This window comes from Chrysoperla carnea, chromosome 5 (assembly GCF_905475395.1).
Source record: "Chrysoperla carnea chromosome 5, inChrCarn1.1, whole genome shotgun sequence".
Lineage (NCBI taxonomy): Eukaryota > Metazoa > Arthropoda > Insecta > Neuroptera > Chrysopidae > Chrysoperla > Chrysoperla carnea.
Window position 1 is genome coordinate 10525694 of NC_058341.1, and position 24496 is coordinate 10550189.

Consider the following 24496-nt stretch of genomic DNA (forward strand, 5'->3'; position numbering starts at 1 on the left):
TTCGTCGATGAATGTATATTTTTGAATAACCATTAAGAAAAAAAATCAATTTACAAAAAGTATCATCTTAATCTATTTTAAAGAGACAAATGAAAAAAAAAAGAACGCATAAAATTTAATGCGCTTGTTGAAAAGTCAATTTCATTCTAAAAACATAATTTAAAATAGTTCATCCACTAATTACATGAAAAAGAAACGAACAATTCGACCAACAACTTAAAATTCATTCATTAACAACATCAGTATATATTCGAAAACATTAACAGAAAAGAAATATTTAGTTACGAAATTAAAATTTAACGATAGATTTACACAAACTATTATACATCATTATTAGATTTTTATTTCTTTTTTTTTATAAATATGTGTTTTTCATCTCTTTAGATGAAACCACAAAAATCAATTTTAAAAATTATTTATTTAAGAAAAAAAAAAGAAGATTTTTAAGTGTAGAGGTATTCACGACTCGATTGAATGGAAGCTATTTAGTTCATACGTGTGTCGCCAACAAGACACACGTATGACGCCACCGGTTCGCGTTATTTAATATATTTCAACGGTTTTCGATTGGAAATTAGATTACTTGCTTTTACGAAATCTTTATTTACGATTAATGGTAGCAACTAAATATTTTTTCGGTTAAATTTTAATAAAGTTCAGTGGATATTTTTAAAGGGTTTTTTTCACTTCTTATGTAATACAAACTCCCCATACTTGATTATATAATCTCACCCAAAAATCTCTTCATTAAAAAAAATATATCATCCTATAGTTATGATTGGTCGATATTTTTAATGATTATTGATAAGGAAGATATTAATTTTTGATATGCTGTTAAAGTATAAAATTATTCATATTATCACAATTTAATTTTCGAGAGGTTTCGAACAAAAGATATTTCTACATAACATTTCTCTTAACCCCTTCCCGTCTTTTTTTCTGGACAGGGTCTTGTTTTATACTTGAAAATACATTGTCTAAATCAATAATTTACAGGATTGCATTTTCCGGTTTCCTATATCTGCCAGACAAACTTGGATCACTTAATTAGTTTTTATATGATTTTAAATTGATGTTTATTATTACTTTTGTATTTGAATGTTTGTGCAATTTTGTTATTGAAATTGCGCGCATTAAAAGTAAGTATCTGATATTTTCAAAGCAATATATTTATATATACGATATATATTTATCTTGATATATCTCTTTTACATATACACAGACAAGAATGATAAATGAATTAGATATTTTACAAGAAATGTAATTATTTCTATAACAATAAATCAATCAAAAAATGTACTAAGTGATTTATACGGTTTTATGCAAAAATTTTTTTGGTTCTTTTCTGGCACAAATAAATAGGTTTGCTGAAACATGAAAAATTATTACATTCCCGAAAAAAGATTGCTGATTTTAAAATCATTTCGAGATAATCTTTTTAAAATCATTTTTCCTGTCTTTTTAGCGACACGGATAAGAATTGCCAGACATTTTTTGCGGTTACTAACACGGTGCCAGATATTATTCTAGTAATTTGAAAATTTTTTACAAATCAGGCAAGTGTGGTTGTAACTTTAATATGATTTACTTTTATAATTCAAACAGACAGTTGCTTTACTAACTAGGTTTTGAAAACGATGCCAGTTCTCATACTTAAAACATGTTTATTTAAAAAAGTGATATCTTGTATAATATTTTGTTAATCCTCATAGATCGCCCAGTACATTCTAGTAAACTTTGTTCAGTATCTATTTTAAATAAATAATGTAATTCTAATTTTATTATTACAGCAAAAAAAAAATATGAAAGAAAAAAAAATTACTTATAATAAGAATTCATGTTATTTTCTCTCCAATTTGACATTTAATTTCCAATATATTATAAAAAGAAAAACTTCATCATCGTAATCCATAGAGACCGGATATGTTGCTGGTTGTGTGAATGCGTTTATTAATCAATTAAGAAAATATTTTTTAATGCCAACTCTTCTTTACTTGATCTCACTCGTTTGCTCGCTGAATAAATATATTTTAATTAATGTTCAACTAATTATTCAATATCGTATTTATAAAGCCAATTAGTTTATAAATGTGTGTTTTTAATTCTTCAAGTCTTTGATTAGTTTCGATTTTTTGGCACTCATCTTTTAAATTTACTCGTAATTGATTGGTGTTTGAGATGGTTAATTGGAATTACGTAGATTCAGGAAAAATTTTTTTAATATTTATTGCATTTTATTTTTGGAAAAAGTATTCAGTGACTTCATAGAAATTCTTTATAAAAACTAGATTTGAGTTATTCTATTTAAAAACTCCGGAAATTATTTTTTCTAAACTTTATTTCCGTTCTACTTAAGGTTAAGATTACTTTGGAGTAATTTTTTTCGAAACAAAGTGAACAATTAAATGTAAAGATTGTTATATATCGCGACCACATCACTTGTTTGTCACTCCTTATTTCTAAAGATTACAGCCGTGTCATAGCGCATCATGTGCCACCTTTCTTAATATGTATTCACTGTATAGCTCTAAGTGTTGTCATTCAACTAAAAAACATGGTTTTCTGTATTATATAAGAGTTACTCATTTTATTATACAGTTCACAGAGAATCAACAATGAAAATACACTAATTCAATTATATAATTTTCCAGCAATAATTAATTTTCTTTGAATTTTATACTATTCTTGGTTTTTCACTATTTTGTATCCTACACAAATGTGTTAGCTTGAAATTCTTATTTTAAAATGTACAAAACTGTCGTTTATTTTGTTCTGTCGCGTGAAGGCAACTCGAATATAAAATTGTAATCAAGTTTGTCTGTTCTTTTTTTTATTTTTTTTAATTGAATGTGAAAATTTGTCAAAAAATTTGTATCAAAGAGTTAAATAAAATGATATTTTATATTTTTCATTATTTCCTTATTTGAGTACAATTTCAATATATTGCAATTTCCTTCAGTATATTCATCATTACACTAACATTTTAATAAAATCCGTTTAAGAACTATCATAGAAAAGAGAGGGATATAATGACGTCATAAATGACAAAAATTCAATATAAATAATAAATTTTTGTATTTCCAAGTAGGTTTTTATAAATTAGTTTAATAAGAAAGAGATTAAATATAAAGATATGGTATATATTTTGAAACAGAATGTAATTAATGGATAATTTTGTATAAATATAAGTAATAATATAATATAAAAGGCTGGTAATCAATCAATTATGTCAATATTATATTATATTTAGCTATATAGTTATATACCAAAGAACTCCACCTTTAAAATTGAAAGTAGGCGCTTACGCAAATAAAATTAAATAAATATATATATATACAACATACCTATTACACCCTCCCTCCTTCCGTCAAACGTGTCACCCATCTCAACTCTTTCATTTTATAATTGATTGAGTAGAAATATTGGAGTTATTGTATGTATTTGTAATATATATTTTGGGACGAAAAATGATTTAAAATTAAGAAAATGAAACAGGACAAAAAACTATTTCTACAAGCTTTCAAAAATTTACGAAATTTCTCCTCTGGGAGGAACGTATTTAATGGTAAAATTACAATTTATAACTCAGAAATTACTACATACGCAAAATTAAATAATTAATTTATAATAAAAACAAAAAAAATTGATTAACGTAAATGAGATTTTTTAAAAATATGAAATTATTATAAAATTGAAAAAACATTATTAATTTATAATTTAGCAGGAAAAAATGAAAGTATACCTTATTTTATTTATTAATATGTAATCTAATATACAAGGTTTAACAAAAGTGTATTATCACTTTAAAATCTGTAAAAACTTACTCCAATAGGACAGTTATTTTAAAATAAAGATTTCTTATTCAATTATTTAGATTTTATTTAATTAATTGTTGTGGATTATTTGTATAAAATTTTCTCTTGTTTATTGGGACGTATAATTTTGTATCGCCCGGTAAAAATAAATATATTAAAAACAATCTCATATTGCATTATATATTAAGTTTTGAGAGTTAGTTTCATAAACTGTAATGATTCATATAATCGTCGTGAGAGGATATATGTTGATTATAAAATAATAGTTTTCTACGAAAGATTAAATATTTCATTCAACAGATCTCATAATAAGTATAAATATAAATTCAATATGGCTACCACAAAGTATATAAACAGTAGGTAGATAGCCTATGTCATTAAATATTGTAATTATTTGTTTAAATTTGATGACAATTCAATTACAGTTGTAAACATTTATTTTGAGAAGACAAAAAAGAGAAATAAAAACAATGAAGAACTTTAACGGTTTTCTAAGACGGTTAATTCTTTCAAGATGAAATAAATCATTGTCTTATTTCATTTATAACTGAGAAATTCAAAATTTTGGGTCCTCTTTCGAAGGGTCTTTAAGGCACAATTTGACTGAAATACAGAGTGGCCATGACTCGATGGACATAGCTTAAGAGCGTATTCTTTGGACAATTTAGTAAAATTGCATGGCATCGTAAAAAGTGGCATATTGCTAGAAAATGGAATGAAAAACGAAAATATGCAGCATTACATGCACTATAGCTTCTGTATGGCTTCTAAATTTTTAATTAATGAAACGGTAAGATACTTTACTCAAAAATGTCTTTACTTAATTGGTTAAATTTTATAGAGCAAATAAATCCTTAACTATTGGGTTTTGGACAGGAGTATAAAAGGAACTTTTGATTTAAAATTGCCTAAGGAATACACTCTTATTCTAAGTCCATCAGGTCATGGAACACCCTGTATAGATAGTTTCATAAGTCTCACCGCGTCTTTAGAGTAGCTTTCGATGCGGTTAAGGAGACACATACTCATCGGAACAGAACTATAATAAAATGACATTTTCATTATTTTTTAATACTAATATATATTTCTTTTTATTTCCCCTTTCGTGATCAAAGGGTTAAGAAACAAAAAACAAAAAAAAAAACTTTTTTTTTTTATACATAAAATCTCTTTTACAATCTCAACAAACTTTATTTAATAAACTTTATAACTAAATCAAAGTATTGATAATATAATTTCGAAATAGAATTATTGTATTTAATATAATTTTTCGAGTTTAAAAAAGGGATTGATTGAGTAGTAGATGTTGATGATGATGTAATACTCAAAATACCTACCTACGTACAGCATTGATGCTTAGTTTAATTAAAAACTTTTCTTCAAAAGCCAATTTCCACTTATTATATTTTCTCTGCTACTACAGAATGAAAATGAAAACCAATATCTTTTTACTGATTTTAATACATATAAGAGTTATGTAGCCTGTTAGTATACATAGAAAGTATAATATACATACATATATAACCTCTTTTGAACAAGTATTACGTACTCCCCCACCCTCCACCGATTACGTTTTATATTATAATCATCCATATATACACTCCTCTCTATAATATCACTAATCACTTTTACTAATTAACTAAAAAGTACTTATTTATTCATTTCAAATTCGTTTGGGTAGTAGGTAGGTACTCTTTCGGGCTGATTCTCTTGTATATCTTTTATTTTAATGTGTTTATAGAATATTTTTGATTAAGAGAAAAACACATCGAACTTTCGATATGTTTTATATACAGATTGGTCCAAATTATACCAGCATGACAACAAATGTTAGATAACCGTAATATAATATGCATTTCGATACTATTTGATACTATTTTTTGTAGAGATACGGTGTTGAAATTTTGAAAGGCGAGTAAAATTTACAAAATTTAAAAAACACTCGACAAATGTTTTAGGTACGGAACCCTTATCAAGGACTTTAAACATGGCTAAGAACACTTCATAAAATATTCTTTTTGTTTTCTCCAAAATGAGTCGATTTTGAAGATCATGAACAAACCACGCTTTTCCGGATATTTAAACATTTTTAGAGCTCTGTATCGAATAATTTAGATCACTCTAAAAATTTGAATTTTGCCAGAAATCATCAATCAATTAACTAATTAAACTATACAGACATTTTTCGAGGAAAATCCCAACAAATATATGATTCATCATGTATATAATTTAAGAATTATACCATTCAATTTAATATATTAATGATTAAGTACTAAAAAACATGATATATAGACGACACACCATCAGAGATGAGAACGAGATAATTTAATGTCGATGACTTTTCATTAAAATTTTATAAAAGACCGATTGATGTAATAAAAAAAAATCCACATTTTTTTTTTTTTGCTTGCTTTTCGAACACACATAACCTAATAATAATCAGAAAATTTTAAGTGATGCGTTAAAATTTTATCAAATTATATTTTATCGAATGTTTTTCATTAACGCTATATTCTAGTACAAAAAACATCAAAGTCGAATTTTCTAGTACCTATATAACGTTGGTAATATTATAAATGAACAATATTTGTTCATAACGAATTGATTTATTCTTAATTAGGTGGCTTCATGAATATATTCACTTTGATTAAATGAAAATTTTCTTAATAAAATATATATTCGAAATGTATAATCAAGATCAATATAATGGAATACAACTGTTTGGCAATATTTTATGTGAGCCTCCAAAATTTTTGTTCAACTATTTATGATATTATTATATAGTAGTACAGACGAGAAAATAAACCCACCTTCATCGAACATCATTCCAATAAAACGGGTATAAATATATACTTTTTTAAAGGGATAAATAATATATTATTCGCTATTGTATTGCTTTTTAGTACATAGCGCGGCGTACAATAATGCTATCTTTTTGTTTCTATTATTAAGTTTTTGTATGTGAATACAAGTCGATTCATAAGAAAGCTTTCGAATACCAGTTCTATACTCTTGATTAAATATTGGGCTTTTCATCTAAATGAATTTATTTTCACTAAATTTCAAATTTTTTCAAACATAAAAATCGAAAATACATAAAAACTCATTATAAAGGAAAAAATAATTCGAAATTTCGATGTTTTCGACATTTTTAGCACCAATTAGGGCGAAGAATTGTGAAGGAAACAAATACTTCAATTTTGCAAAAAGTGTAATCGAAATTTCGAATAAAATAGTTTTTTCGGGAGATATCCTATGGCATAAATTAACTAGCATATTTACTGGTAAAGAATGAAAAGATTCCTATAATTTTTGGTTGCGTATTTAAAAATCATCCTTTTATCTATATGGATTATATTAAAAACACAAGGGTAAAAAAAAGACTTATTTGCCCGTGTAGGTATATGTATATGAACCTTATTTATAAGCACTAGGTATTAGGTATATTATGATCTCATATAAATATTTATCAAATATTAATATACTTTTTGACTCCACTTTTTGTTCGAATATCACATCGTTTTTACCAATTCTTTTCTGCGATACGTATCATGATAATATCTCGATGGTTGTATAATGTATTCTATTACATCATAAACAAAGCGCATATGAGATCAATTTAAAAATAAATATAAGATATTTTTTTCGATCGTGAAAAAGCAAGTCAGAGATAATACATAAAAGCACTCTCAATTTTGGTATTTATTTATCCATTTATTTAAGGAAAAACTAAAAGTTTTCGATCCTACTTAGGATTAGAACTAGAAAAATTTACAAAAATTTCTTAATCAGAAAGTGAAATATTTTTAGGAATAAAAATTTTCATTGCCGCATGAAAATTAATTTGAATACATAAAAAATTCACCCTCTCTTAAAAAAAAAAACAAAAAAAGAAAATTGCTTATCATAAGGTATAGGTAATATTCTCCTTATGTAATATCAAAACCTATAACGTATCGCGCCACGCGTTATATATATGCGCGCATACATATTGTCTTGCATAAATTTATTACACTTTGATCAAAATTTATTATTATTGAGTTGTTATTATTTTTTCATTTCTGTTTTCCGTTAATGTTACCTCAGTTTTCATAATAAAAATGTCAGATAAAATTTAAATAACAACAAATATTATTTGATTTATTCGTTTTTTCGAAAATTTTAAAGTTTTTATATTTTTTTGAATATTAAAATTTTCTTCTATGGTCTATCTGTCTTATCGTACACACGGAAATCAGTAAATTTTTTTTATTTCTTTGATGTATATATTTTTTATTCGAAATTAAATCAAATTTTAGTATTATTTTTCCCGAACACCTTGTAAGTTAATTAATGAATAATCAATGTATTTTTATTATTTATTGATAGGTTTAAATACTTCCAATCGACAACAAATCGTAGTGTTTAAAAACATGAATAAAAATTTATTTATTTAAGTTTTGTATAAACATTTAGAGTAATGTGGTTTGTTTATCTTTTAGTTTTATTCCTATCAGAATTAATATAACGTGTGCACTTAAATACTGAGATTTCAGAATAACAAATATCACGAAGAAAACTACTGAAAATATCGTGATGCAATTTTTTTTATTTCTTTGAAATACATATGACCATATTAGGACATGCTCAAACAATATTAATCATTTCTCACACAGAATGGGCAATATTTATTCCAGCCATGTAAACATTGTGCGTTAATTAACTTATTTTTTGTAAATCTAGATGAAGTCTTTTATTAATTTAACCCCCGAACTAATGGATGTTACAAGTTAAACCGCTATGTGTATGTGTCTGTTTGTCTGTGGCATCGTAGTGCCTAAACGGATGAACTGATTTTGATTTTTTTGTTCCGAATGAAAGGTAATTTAATGGAGAGTGTTCTTAGCTATGGTTGAAGTGCGAGTCTAGGGTTCCATACTCGAAAAAACTTAAAAATGGGCGATGATCTTCAAAATCGGCTCAGTTTGGAAAAGGCTTTAAGGAAAAACGTAATTTAATGGATGACGTGTTTAGATAGGTTTTAAGTTGAGTTTAGGATTCCGTACCCGAAAAATTTATCGGGGGTTTTTTAAATTTTGTAAATTGAGATGGGAAATTTTAACTATTTTTTATGTCTTTGTCAATAAAATCCCAATATTTAATGACATACTTTATAATAAATTAAATAGTTCACTGTTTTTTCATTAAGTACACATTAAATATCTTTAAACAAAAAAAATTAAATAGAAATAAAAAAAACAAACATTAATAATATTACAATAAATTAAACAAGGAACAAAAATGATTACTTTATAAAAAAATAATATGTATTATTAATTTATAAAAATAATATTCCCACGAATATCGTGTTCGATACAAAAACATCAAGAGTTTGTACTATTTATGAAACGAACACACATCAATAATATTTAAACAAAACAAAAAATCATCGTTTTTATCATCGAATAATTGATGATTCTACAACAAATATTATTGATCAACTAAATAATTACAATGTATTAAACAAAAATTATTTGGTGCTAATATGTACAAAACCTCTATATACAAAAGTTAAGGTTATGCGACAGGTTTAGTATGGAATTCGCTTATTTATGGTTTTTCGTTTTTGTTTTGCGTTTAAATTTATTCGTCCATTACATTTGGAGAACTATTCGTTGTGTGCGTAGTCATGGTAGGGACAATTAAATCGATGCCAGCGCTTCCAGTGAAAAATTTTGGCGTTAAAGGAGGCTGTTATGACACACTAATTAATTAAACTTAATGCATTACAAATTGTGAAAATAAGAAATCAAATTACATAAATATTATTTTTTAAATGTAAATTATCATAATTATTTATTTAAATTTGTGAGACAATAATATTAAATTTTCAATGTAAGTCATAAATGCAATCCATACAATTATATATGCATCCATACAATTCTATAATTAAAGTAGTGTATCGTTACCATGAAAACGCCTCCAATAAAACTCACGCACGGTGCGAATACAGACACAGATGTGATTCTGTAATATTTTCTTTTCGAGACCACTCAAAAGTGAGTTATAATCTGAATATAGAGGTGAAAAAAGAATAAATAAAAAAATGTAATTATCAAGCATTATTCAATGTCTTTAATAATTATTAGTTTTGATAAAATATTTTTGCATAGCTTGTATATAAAAAAAAAAAAACACAACATATTTTTAATGCGTAATTTATCATATTTCATTTAATTGGACTTTATAGGTAAAAATAAGCGTGGGTAAAAAACTTTCACTGTTACAGTTTTTTTCCCTTGATAAATTTTCTGTCTATATGAAGAAAATTGTGTTGTATTTACAATAAAAACTAATAATTGTTTTTAATAAAATTAATTAATATTTAAAAAAAAAAAATTAGATCATCAAAATTTTATTTATGATGAATATAAGAATAAATTAATGGTACATAGAATTAATAAAAAAAAAATTATTAAATATATTAAAACTCAGAAATATCATTATTCATACGAAAATTTTAGAAATATTTTTATTATTTTGTTTACAATTACTCATATTGACTTGCGTATGTAATAACCAAAACCGAACTCGTGTATTTTAACATTTTTTAATACGAAGCACGGATCGAACCCACGAGCTTTTATTTTAATTCATGTAAATCGGGGTAGTGTAATCTGCTTGCAAATATTCGAAAACTCAGATAAAATAAAGAAGGATAAGTTAAAGCTAGTTAGGAAGTTAAAAAAAAAGAAGGCTACTTATTATTTAAAGATACACTAATTTAATTATAGAATTGTATGGATGCATATATAATTGTATGGATTGCATTTATGACTTACATTGAAAATTTAATATTATTGTCTCACAAATTTAAATAAATAATTATGATAATTTACATTTGAAAAATAATATTTGTGCAATTTGATTTCATATTTTCACAATTTTTAATGCATTCAGTTTAATTAATTAGTGTTTTGCAATAATTTGAATTTGACATTTTCTATAACATTAACATGTAAAGAATTGCTCTAGTCATAATGAACTAGTCATAGCAGCCTCCTTTATCGGCAAAATTTTCACTGGAAAAGCTTCCGTCGATTTTATTGTCCCTACCATGACTACACATACAACAAATATACGCTTTTAAGAAAAATGTTTTTTTCAATCTCTGAGGCAATTCGCTTAGCTAACACAGTTCCTAGGTTACGAATTTTTTATTTTTAAGAATTGGCGATAATGAAAATAAAATAACAAGTTTTAAATTTGTATGTATTCATCAGGGAATCAGTCAGCTTTTTTTTCCAATCAACTTTTCAACGTTTAAAAAACTTCTTATAAATCATTTATATAACCATGAAGGTTAATCTACTTTTTTTTAGAGCATAGCTCCCCTAAAATATATTTTTAAAATAATATATCCAATATATATATATATATATATATATATATATATATATATATAATATATAATATTTCTTTTATATGAATGCAAGTTATTTATAATAATATATTATATTTGATGAATATTTATATTTTTAACGATTTATTGTATCTGATATTATTCCAACCACATATACAATTCATACACACGGGTAAAGCACATATTCTTAGAACCATATTTTATATAATGCGTATATTATTGTGTCGTATAATATGCAAAATATATTTATTCGGTCGTGGGTACCTTGTAGTTATGTTTTTATGTATATGATTGATAATATCACATCTACATACGTTTGATTGTATGATGTTTCATAGTCTTTGGTGATGACTAATACTTTACTACTACCAAAAATCCCCCTCCCCCCACTAAATCACGAGTGAAAGAGAGAGGTGAATTTAAAAATATCAATTGCTAATTTATTTATTTTTGTTTCAAATAACTAACTCGAATCAGAAAATAATAAAAAAAAATCTTCAAAATACAATAGGGGATAGTCTTGATGTCGAATTGGCCATATTACCCATAAAAAAAGTAAAACAAGACTTGATACAAAATTTGAAAGTGAAATTTAAATTGATTTAAAAACGAAGAAGTCATATAAGCAATCAAAGATTGCAATCAAAGCTTTCCCATCTTTTCAACAAAGTTTTAGATGTAATCTCTATGGCGATAAAATCCAACTTCACTTTTCTGCACTTCCAGTGAGAACTTTTCACCTGAAGTGATAAAAAAAAATACTCTCCGATCCCCTATTATCATTTTGTCAACTTAATTAAGGAAAGTTTCGAAATGAAACTCAAAAATTACTCAGACACTATTCTCACAGCAAGATAAATAGACTTAAAGATTGAATTTTTGTAAATGATTGTAGTTTTAGAAAAATTGGCAAAGGTTCCAGGACACTCAATACAAAACATTTTTTATTTATATTGAAATAATAATTATTTATTATCATTAATATTTGAATTATTTCAATATTTATAAATAATATTCATATATATAGGAGTTTAAAATGTTTTATCAGTACTTAACGATATTTACATACAATAAATTTTTATTTAAAATAAATAATATACTTATTTACTGCATTTAATTATAATTAGTTTTAAATAATTAGTTTTTTTTTTTATATTCTTATCGTTAAAATAGAATAAAAAATTAATAAGGTTGGAAAAATTTAATATATAGTAGATATTTTTTATACCCTGTGTAAATATATTTATACAGAGTGAATATAGTAAAGAGGTGTTTGATAAAACGAAATGTTTTGTATAAAGACGTCTTATCTACGTGTATCACCAACGAATCTTATCCAAAAGTTTTTATGTGTAAAATTAAGAAAGAATTGAAATGATACAACTTATGTTAGGGCTAAGGATTGATCCTTGTGGTACCATTATCTTTCCATTTAAATAATAATTAAAAATTTTGGATAACCTTGTGTTCATATCGGAATCCAAAAAAAAATAATTGAATAAAAATAAATATTTAGTAATAAGTATTAATGTTCCATATTGCTTTTTATTAAAATCAGGATGTGTTATATCCGGTACAGATATTAATACTATGTATTTATTGTAATTTATTAATATTCGTCATAATATATTTATGACGTTAGTAAATAAATTTGTGTGTTATTATCGAAAATGTTATTAATTTTTTTTGTTAGAAATTTTTTTGTTCATAATTTAAATAAATTTTTAATATTAATGTTTAATTATTTCATGGTAATTTTGTAATTTTGTTTGAGCGTTCGAGCCCTTAAGAAGTAAAGTGTTCAGAAGTGTAGATTCATATCAGGAGTGGGAAATGTATATGAAAACAAACAAATTCTAATCAATGAATAAAACAAGATCCCCATGAGAAAAATTTCTATAGATTTTAATGATCGAATTTAATTAACACACACCCCATAAATTTTCTTTTTGAAACATTCTAATTTTCAACCCTTACAGAAAAAAATGATCAAGCACATTTTTTTATTTTGTCTAAACAAATTTACATATCCATAAAGTACTTATAACAAAAAAAAAATTATTTTATTTATTATCGTAACGAGTGGTTATAGTTTTTAAAGATGAGACAAATATATTATGGAGTGGTTTTAAGGTATAATGTCCGTTATAGCCATGACCATAAAATTATGCTGTTATATTTTTAGAAGTCATATACTTAATTAATTTTATAGCTACTATTAGTTTTCACTGTATGTAATAATTGTAGTATTAGTTTAAAAAAGACATACTTCTGATTTAGTAGCCAATCCAATATGTTAGTAGATTACGATTGATTTTAATTAGGATATTTATTATGACATTACATAAAAATTGCATTGTACTTACTTTAAATTATCTCTGTTATCTTTAACTTCTGATAACTTTTACAACTCAATTTTTTTAAATGATAAAACATAAAATTTTGACTAAAAAATACAAATTGACAGTTTTAAAAGATTTTTGCATTTTCTTAAAATTCATGGCAACTTGAATCAATTGAAAAAGTTTTAGTTTCCTAGGTAACCTAGATATCGGTTTTTGGTGTCTGTTGAAGTTTTTTTGGTTTTAAGTACCAACCAACAAACTATACGTTTATCCTCAAGACGTTTTTATTCTCAAGACGACAATTCTTCCGAAGTTCTAAAGAAGTGCGTTTACGGACATACAACCTTAAGCTAACATATGATGAAGTCACATATCAGACAGGAGGGTTTTTTTGTGTGTGTGCAAGAGACACACAAAAAAAACCTTCAATAAATCAATAATCATCACAACAACCCTCACATGTGAATTTAAAATTTTTTATATTTTATTTTAAAAAACCCCTACGCTGTTTATTAAATACCTCTAAAAACTACTTATGATCTTTGGAAAGAATTTATACGTCTCCGTCGTCCTTGTACGCAGTCAGTCAGTCAGTCAGGATGAGCATTGATGAGGATGATGTCTGGAGTATCTATCATGTATGTGTATGGAGAGAGAAAAAAGGACCTTATGATGAGAATTATAAAATAAGCCATGTGTGTTTTAATTTTTTTTTTTTTTTTTTGTATTAAGTGTTCTTAATTTATTTTCAAAATAGGGTTTATTGGTATGAAATACGTGGTGGTGTAATTCACGTAACCATGAAGGAATTACTTAATCAGAACTTAAAGTAAGTCTAAATTAATTTTGAAAATTTTAGGAGGGAAGATTGTCCGATTATTCCAATAAATAAATGACTACCATTGGTCTTCTGGTAAAACGGTAGATGGATGATATGTTTTCATAAATATCCCCAAAACTAGTCGGTGAAAATTAAAATAATGACTATTTAAATTAAAGTTAAGACCTTTATAAATTGTTGAAAACAAGAATACCCGTTTGGGCTCGACTTATTAAGGATGTATGAACTCGGTAATGGGGACACAAGTTAAAAAAGATATATTTTACAATTTTGATGGTGCATTATGTTATAACTGGACAGTATAAGACGAAAAGTAAGAATAGAATTTTTCGATATCTGGAGTAATTTTCAAAATATCGAAAATTGAAAATTTTGTTTAATTATTTAGCTTTCGATATTTCGAAAACCAAATAATTAAATAATAAACTTCATCATCTTGTCTTGGCGCTCGAACTACTTTAAGAATCGCGATGTAGTAAAGCGGATCGATAAAATCCGAGTTCGATAATGTATCAGTTACATCGAAAAAGCTTCTATAACGGTTTCGTAACGTTAACATCACAGAAATATTTCCCATGATCTATTTAATAAATTTATAACAATACCTTAACCGTTAATGATTTACACAAAAGCCTCCAAAATCATCAAAAAATTTATTAAACCAGAATTCCCATTATGCATATAATTTGTATTGACTCTACTCATGGTCGCTTCATCAATTAATACGTGGTGCGTACACATTTACAAAAAGGTGTAGGAGATTGAAAAAAAACAAAATACAACCATATCAAAAGAAATATTTAACACAAAACATTAAAAACTCTGTAGGGCGGGTGTATTGTTTAATTTTGACAGCCACAATTATTTTTTTTTACTTAATAAAATTTGCATACGGATGTCATACAGATTATACAAAAAAGCATTAAAACAAATAAAAAACGCTTGCAACCGCTCTCGTTTTTAGTTTTTAATTTATTTATTCCTTTCAATAAATAAAATATATAAAATATTTATTATTTAATTTATTTGAATATCAATCAAATATTTTTCAATGTTTGTTTTTAAAATGTATTCTTCTCTCTTGTTGCTGCTGCTGTATAGGCTTCTCTTTCAAAACGGAAAAGGAAGTCTGTTAATGATTAGAGAAATGATCCTACTAACTATAATACTGCACGACATTCTATTTATTTGTTTAAATAACATTTATGAAAAAAAAAAACTTTTGTATTAAACTTTTTTTTTGTGTATAAATGAAGCGTCAAAATCTTTATCAAAAAACATCTATTGATTTTTATGGACGCTTTTGTTTAATTCCAGTTTTTGTGGGGGGAATTTTGATAAATGGATTTTTTTTTGTCAATTGAATCGATATCAATTTTCAGTTCTTTTATGTATGCAAATTTTTTTTATAACAGATGTAAGGGTTCTGTTACAAAAATCGATCACCACGTAAATTGGTCTTTAAAATCGTTATTGGAAATCAAAGGTGGTGAACTACCCAAAAAATGGTTCTATCTGAACATAGACATTGGAACCGAATATTATTGACAGTTTTTCAAAAATCAGGAATCTTGTATGGCTCATATCTCACAGCATAACCTTTTATTTCCAGTAGTTTCACTACTTGGCCATTTTAAGGTTACAAAAACTCGATCACCACGTAAATTGATCTTTAAAATCGTTATTGTAAATCAAAGGTGGTGAACTATTCTAAAAATGGTTCTATTTGAACATAGACATTGAAACCGAATATTATCGACAGATTTTCGAAAATCAGGAATCTTGTATGGCTCATATCTCACAGCAGGACCTTTTATTTCCAGCAAATTCACTACTTGACTATTATTTTAAAATTTACAAAAACCTTTTTATTTCTAAGAAATAAAAATTTATTGATGCATTTTATGAAAAATAAAAATATTTATAAAACAATTTTCGACCTTCGACAAAATATATATTTAAATAAATTTTTTAATATATTTCTGTTTTACTTAAAAAAACTTTTTTGTAAGAAATAAACACTTTCAAATATAAATAAACAAAAATTTATATATATATTTATGGGCCCAAGTACACAAATAAAATAATATACTTATAAATGACGAGTAAAGAGTTTTGTTTATACAAAAATATTCTTCTACATCAATGTGTCACTTCATAGAAATCCACAAAAAAAAAGTTTAAGTTGAAAGTTGTATATTTAATAAAAATTATTTTCAAAATATTTACGAAAACACGTACTTTTAAATGTATTTAAAAAAAAATATTATGAAAATAAGAAAAAATTCGATCGTTTATCAATTTTTATTTATAAAATTTTGCCATAATATTTTTGAAATGTATTTCATAAATTAATTCTGGGTGGCCTTTCAGTTCGATTTTTTTCCATTGCAAAAAACATCCACTTTTATTTATAGCATAATAAAGGGTTTGCAGTTTTGTTTAAATAATTTTTAGAAGTCAAATATCAAATATTTTTTTAATGAATTTTAACAAAAAAAATCTGTCAATACTATATTTTATTATTTATTTTTGTAAATTTTTTGATGAAATTATTATGAAAATACGACCTTCGAACGATAAACATATATAATTTTGTTATTTATTATAATAAAATTATTTATTAGTAAAAATAATTAAACAATAATTAATTACTTAATTTTTGGTTTAATAATATTTACATATAAATAAAAAAAAAAACAATTGTTTATAAACAAATTTTCCGCTTGGTACAATTTTTTGTGTATAACAAGTATAACAAATGACCCAGATAGTTAATTAAGTTTGAAATAAAATAAAAAATTTTTAATTTTTTTAAATATATAAAAATAAAATTTTTATCACTTGAAAGAAAATTGAGGAAACATTTTTTTAATATGCAAAATTAATAATTATTTTTATTTTTTTTAAATAATAAAATCATTGTTTTTAAAAGTGTAATTATAATGCAATTTAGAATTATTTACTTTCTTTAAATAAAGACAGATTATTTTTACTCATGTACTGAATAATTTTTATTGCATATGAGAGATTTACTAATTAATTTTTTTTTTGTTACAATAGAAATAATATAATTAATTATTATTAAACGCATTGGGGAATTTACGTACATTCAACTTTAGCCTCCAACTTTTACTCAAATTTTCATTTTTTTAAAGTGGTTAATTTTTAACATATGGACTAAAAAGTATAAAATAAGTTTTCAATGAATGTAAAAGAAAAATGAAATTAAATTCGTCGATTTAATTAATAAATTAGAAAGCAAACTGGTAAAGTAAAAAAAAAAAAAATTCACCGCCTAGTCATGTCAACAAGTGACAAGCCTCCTTTTTATTCTACACATATGACATCACACAAACAGGTGTTTGCGGTATCGAGTTTTTATACATTATGTCAATTATTTTTCGCATATACACGAAATGACTGACACCTGTCGATGTAGGTAATTGACTTTTTAAACACATTTTGCTAAATTTTTATTACCTCCAAAAAAAATTAAGTCAAAAATTAATTAATTATTTTCGTGTTAATTTTCTTAATTAATAATGAAAATTATCAATATAATTTAATAAATATTTTTACGTATTTATTTTTTAGTACATAAAACTAATGATAGAGGGTAATATTTGTAATTTAAAATATGGTATTTAATAACCAGCAATCCATTCATTAGAACGAACGAGGTGGTGGTTGAAGATTGAAAGTGGTTGTTTTGTGCAATTTACACTGTTTTTAGTTAATGTGTTCGATTACGTGATGGCAGCACTAATACCTTATAAAATATTAATTAGAAACACTTTATAATATAGCGTAGTTATATTACGTTTCAATTCGGGTTTTCTCTTACGATTTTCATTTCATTTGATTTTGGTGGAATACAAATATTTTTCCTTGTAAGAGAAAATCACTGGTTTATTTTTTTCGTATGAACTTCGATTAAATTCACTTCAAGGGGTAAGGACCCCTTAAGAAAAATCGAAAATATTACAAATAATTTTTTGTATCCGAAATTGATAAAATTTCGTATAAAGAGTAATTTTGGTCAGAAAAATACAAAAAAACAAATTTATTTAACGATTGGTGAAGTATTTTCTAAGGTATCTCCCGAAATCCTTTATTTTTTCGAAACTTTTCGCGATTCCCTGATAGATTCTCTTTCCTTGTGCCTATTTTACACTATATAATCCAAAATAGAGACTTTAAAAATGTTTTCTTGGCATGTTTGTAAGCGTATCGTTGAAATCCCAAAATGATATATCGATAAAATTTGAAAAAAATCATAAAATGTTGATTGCTTGGAACTTTGATGTCACAGACAGCGATCGCTTTATAGCTTACGCCCTACCCCGTATTTTTTTTGTTTGAAAAAAGATTCTTTTTTGTACAACTTTTATGTTACGCAAATATAGGCAATTACAAATACGTATATGTTATTTGAGTTAAAATAAATCGTATCGTTTTTTTAAACGTAAACAGAAAAGGTTTTTTTTCTATGTCGAGTTCGTTTTTTTTTCATTTGTTTTTAGCCAGTCAATGATGACATAATTGTCATTATTAGTTAGATACACAAATTCTATTTGATACTCGAAATGTAATAAAAATGAATTTACTTTGTACTGTATTTATTTTTATTTACCTATTTTATAAAAAATTATTGAATTACCAATCGTAATTGTTTTTCTATTTTTTTATTTTTATGAAAAACAATTTTTTTTATTTAAAAAACCAATTCTCTCGAATGAAATTTTTTTTTTGTATGCATTGATGTTGAGTACTTGAATTTTGTTTATTTTTATTACATTTGATGAAATAGTGTATACAGAGCGTTCAAAAAAGAATCAAGGTACACCGAAAGTGTTAAATACATCATTGAAGAAATGTACACATTTAAGGTGGGAATCGAACCCATGACCATTGTATTAACAAAACAAATAAATACAAATGTTATTTTTTTTTAAATTAGTATAAATTGTGTTATTTGAGCACAAAAATTCCAAAAAATAAAGTAAGTTTAATACAACATTTAATGGGAAAGTTGTTAAACAGTTTTAGGAAGGTATTTGATAGCTCCATGAAAACTGGTGTAATACTTTCTTTTTTTTTGTGTAAATGTAAGAATATATAATCGAAGATCATAGCATTCATAAAATTTTCACGGTACCTTCAAAAAAACCTTCCCTAAATTGTTTAACAGCTTTTTTTGACTAATATATACATATACGAAAAACCAAACCTTAGTAGACACACAAAAAAACATGTAGAAAAAAGAAAAAAGTTTCTTGGTCCTTACATCATCAACACTTACCTAGAACAGAAAGAGAAAAAAACATTAATATATAAAAATCATTGCCACCAAAATCTTAGTAGTCATTGTACATAATTATAAAAAAAATTGTTTTAATTGTGGAAATTATTTTTTGGGAAGCTTTGTAAAAATAAAAACTGATTTTATTTTATAATTATTTGATCAGTAGCATTTTTATAGTTTTAAAAAACTCGGAAAACGCGTTGAAAATTTATTTAAACTGCAGATTTTATGAAATGAACAAATATTCAATTCAAGGGAGGTAGTAGAAAGCTTTTTTAAGCTATTTGTATTACAACGGGGTGATTTTTCTGATTAATTTTGATATTTGATATTCAGTCAGATTATCTATTACGATTGTCTATATTTTGGTGGAAGCGCAAGTAAGTACATTAAACATATCCTTTTGCAATGAAATTGAATATAACATGCGCTTCCACCAAAATTATATTAATGTTTTAATGTAATTTTTTGCAATGCAGGAATATTTCTTAGAAAACTAATCAAATCTTGATGGTTTTCGGAAAGATTTCTTACGAATTTTAACTCCAATTGTAAATTTTAGATAGATTTTTCAAATATCAAACATCCTACATCGAATATTTACAAAATTCTATGTGATGATAAGCGTTCGTGGATTGATAAACCAACAGACGGACATACAAACAGACAGACTAGCTAGTAGAATATAGGTATCTATACCTATAGTGGATGGCTGATGTTGTTTGATGATGTTGTGGGGACATAAACGGGAACCATGCATGAGTAAATACACTGACTAACTCGTGGTATGAAGTATATAATTGCATATATATAGTGGAATTTTCAATAAAAATGTGTATTTTTACATTAAAAAAAAATAAAATTGTTTTACAATTATTCGATGTTTTTTTCTGTGATTATTATATCTTTGATTTAAAAATTTTTTTATTTTTATTTAAAATTCAATAAAAATGTTATTTTTTGAATAAAATTAACTAATTACATGGTTTTATTATTTTTTTGTTTAAAGTTCAAAAATACTGCTTAATGTCTCTAAATTGCTCTGCAATAATTACCCAATACTTTTCGATAATATTGGGTCGTTTCTTTTACGAAAGTAGGCAAAAGTTATGAAATCAATAAAAAATTTAATTAGCCAAAGAGTAAACAGAATAAAGTTATTTCAGAGACGTATTTCGTTTGATGTAAAAAAAAAATTGTAGAAAAATAAATTATACAAATTTTTTTTGTTCTGTAAAACAAAAAAATTAAAAAAGCCACACCTTCGTTAAGTAAGAAGAAAAGAAGAAGGCATTAAATCGTTTTATTTACAAGTTCAAAAATATTCAATGGCTCTTTTTTATTTTTATTTATAATATGATTTAAAAGTTTTAAAAATATAGTGAATTCATTTATACAATATTATCCAAAATTATGTTAACATTTACAAAAAAGGAACGAATTTTCTACCTCGACAAAATAGGCGGTAAATACTTATTCCTCCCATGATTTCAGTAAGGCAAAGTGTGCCTTATTCACGTACTTTTTGTAATAAATATTCAGCTAAATTGTGAGTAAAGTAAAAATAAAATAGTTTTGGGTATGACGGTAATTCCCGTAGGCTTAGTAAAATTTTTATTAAACTTGTATCTAAAGAATCAAAACCTTATCACTAGAGAATATATAAGTTAAGCCCTGCTAAATTTTGATCGTATGCACGTGTTTTGTGTTAGCATGTATCGACAAGATGGGCGGACTAATAAATACCCTTTTCTCACGTTGTTACAGACGGGAAAAGGATCACTTTCCACGTACTGATTGAAAGATATATTCAGTTAAATTATGAATAAAGTTAAAATTAAAAAATTGTAGATATGGCCGAATTGTGGACAAAAATATAACGATAACTTTCGAAGGCTTCTTAAACTTTGGATTAAAAATATTAAGATAATTTTGATAAGTCTTGTATCTAAAGAATCAAAACGTAACAACCAGAGAGCAGATAAGTTTATTCATCTTTTTTTTTTTGTACAAAAACACCTACATCTTATGATTAATATACTTTTGTACATAAGTTTTAAATACGACAATCATAATAATATTATAAACTTCTTATGCATATAGTCTGTGTCTACGTTCTTCCTCTTGTTCCACTTCGTCTCCGTTCTTAACATGTTGTCTCAATTCTATTTACCAAGTAGACATCATTTTTAAAATTATTTTAATATGGAGGTTTACTAGATGTGGTTATATGGATTGTCTACAGTATGATACAATATTTTGAAAAAATCGTGGGCGAAAATATCTATCTATGTCTTATATTTGTCAAATTAGATGAATTCCTTTTTTATTTTAATAAAATCCATGTTTTGATGTATTATCTCATATATCCCTGATTATCATCACAAATGGTGGAAGCGCAAGTAACTGTGTTAAACATATCCTTTTTTAACGAAATTGAATATTATCTGCGCTTCCACCAAAATTAAATGAATTTAACTCCATAAAACTATTCAACATACTATTCAAAAATAACCTTTTGTTTTTAAATATTCCCTAGGATTTTTATGCTGCAGGTGTTTTTTAAAAAAAAAATAAATTTCAAATATATAAATATTTTGAATAAAAATTTGCTTAGGTTTAATTAATTTAAAAAAAAATATATATATATATATAGTTGTGCTAATTTCTTGGAATTTAAAAAATTTTTGGGAATTATATATTTGACTCAATAAAATTTAACAGGAAATTCAATTAACAAATAATACCTTCTGATTTTGAATCAAAAAGAGATGACAAATTTTTTGATTACTTAAGACATCAATTTCAGAGAGACATGCATATATAAAAACAACAAATTTTTGCTTGTCAGAAAAAAAAAATGAAATATAATATGGAGTGAGATAATTAAGACATAAGTTATGTTTTTAAAAATTTTTGTTTGAGGTTTTATTGTTTTTATAACAAATTTTTAGTTTTTTTTTTTTCGACGCTGCATGTAATTATGTGCACTCATAATTTTATAAAAAAACTTTTTTTAGAATTTTCTATAATGTTTGAATGGAGATAAGTAGAAATAATAATAATTTTTTTCACCCAGAGTTGACAACTTAAATCTCATTCAGAAAAAAAATAAACATTTAAAACATTTTTCCTCTATTTTTTTTTTCTCTGAAATGTAAATAATATTTGTCTTGACATGATGCCAACTAATTCGAGATGAGAAAGTTTTGACAAAATACAAAATTTTTTTAAACGAATATCACATAGGTAAGGTAATTATTGCCTCTCATCTCGAAAAACGCGAAAAAGTTTTTATTCCTTGTTAAATCCAATAAAGAAATATTATTTTAATCATCCAGAAATGTTTTTTTAATCAAGCAAAAATAATTTATTGTTTAAAAAATTAGCAAAAAACTTAGTTAATAAATTGATCGTAAAAGCGTGGGATGTTTTTATAGTGAAAATCAAACCATAACAATAATTGCCTACAATTGTAGGTAATCGAAAAGTGTCCCACACTTATGTAAAATCTAATTATTATCCATTGATAATTTTTGGTATTTTTTTTAATGCATTATCGGTAAAAGTGTAATCAAACGATTGGGTGATAATTGATTTCTTAGATTTATTTACAAACTAACCTTTAATTCACACCACTTATCAGCAAAGTGTAAAATTACCATAGTAAAATATTTCAAAAAAAAAGTTTAATTCCCCCATAAATAATCACTACGATTAAGAAGACGGCGAAAACATATAAACACTAACATAATTATTATGAAACAACATCATTATTATCTCTATTTCACTTTAACACACATACACTCACACACAAAACACTTGCTCAACAATTGAATAACGTACTATATAAAACAAATGAACATCAAATTGCGTCTAAATGGTAGCAAAGCTACAGCACAAACTAATTATCTCATTTAAAAAAAAATAAAACAGAACACTATCAATTCGCAAAAAAAAACAAAAGAAATCGTACTTGACATCACTTATAATAATAATAATAATAATAATCATAATCATTTGAAGCCATCTATTGGTGGGTTTGACAACACAACTTTTTTTATTAATTCAAACAAAAGAAAATCAAATACAAAAAAAATCATAATAATTCATAATAAAACAGAAAACAAATGACGATCACATTCATAGATGATGATAAAATAGCGATTGGACATTCTCTATAGGTGTTCATAGAGAATGAAGAATATATAGAAAAAAAAAAGTGGCCAAGCCATCGGCGAGCGAACACACATATAGACATAAGAAATACATACCGGAGTGAGATAAACTTATCGATATTGTTATAGTAATAATATTATATAGCAGGGGGGGTTGGGTGGTGTGCACGGGGGGAAAAATGAAAAATTTTATATAAAATATCTATCTATCTATATATAATAAAATATATAGAAAGGGTTATTGGAAAAAGGCGGAGCTGATACAAGTTAGTTGACTCCTACCGCCGCAATACACTACCGCCTACTTTTATACACGATATCTCTCAATGCCATATCATTTCATCATTTTCATTTGGTTTGAACACCACTATATGTGTATATGTATGTATGTTGTGTAGTTGAAGTTCATTCCTAAGCTATACATGATGTAGCTTATATTATAGCTAGCTAGAGCTAGCTATAGCGATCAGTTGAGTGCAATAACATATATACCAGGCAATATAAGCAACCAGAGATGTACAGTGAATACATACACACGACAGAAGCAACGTGATTATAGTTCAATTTATAAGCTAATTCTTTGAATTGTCCAAATAAAGCAGCAATA

At 25.3% G+C, this 24496-nt stretch overlaps 1 protein-coding gene across 6 annotated transcripts in view; it reads right to left on the minus strand.

Moving 5' to 3' along the window:
- The window catches only part of LOC123299774 (homeobox protein cut), a 124433-nt gene that overhangs the window by 67087 nt on the left and 32850 nt on the right, over window positions 1-24496 (minus strand). For 5 of the 6 annotated variants that reach the window (XM_044882115.1, XM_044882113.1, XM_044882112.1 and 2 more), the window contains exon 2: window positions 19694-19708. The exons of the other annotated variant lie outside the window; for it this stretch is intronic. In XM_044882115.1, the coding sequence (XP_044738050.1) occupies window positions 19694-19708 (15 nt within the window). The remainder of the gene's footprint in view (window positions 1-19693; window positions 19709-24496) is intronic. 6 annotated transcript variants of the gene reach the window in all.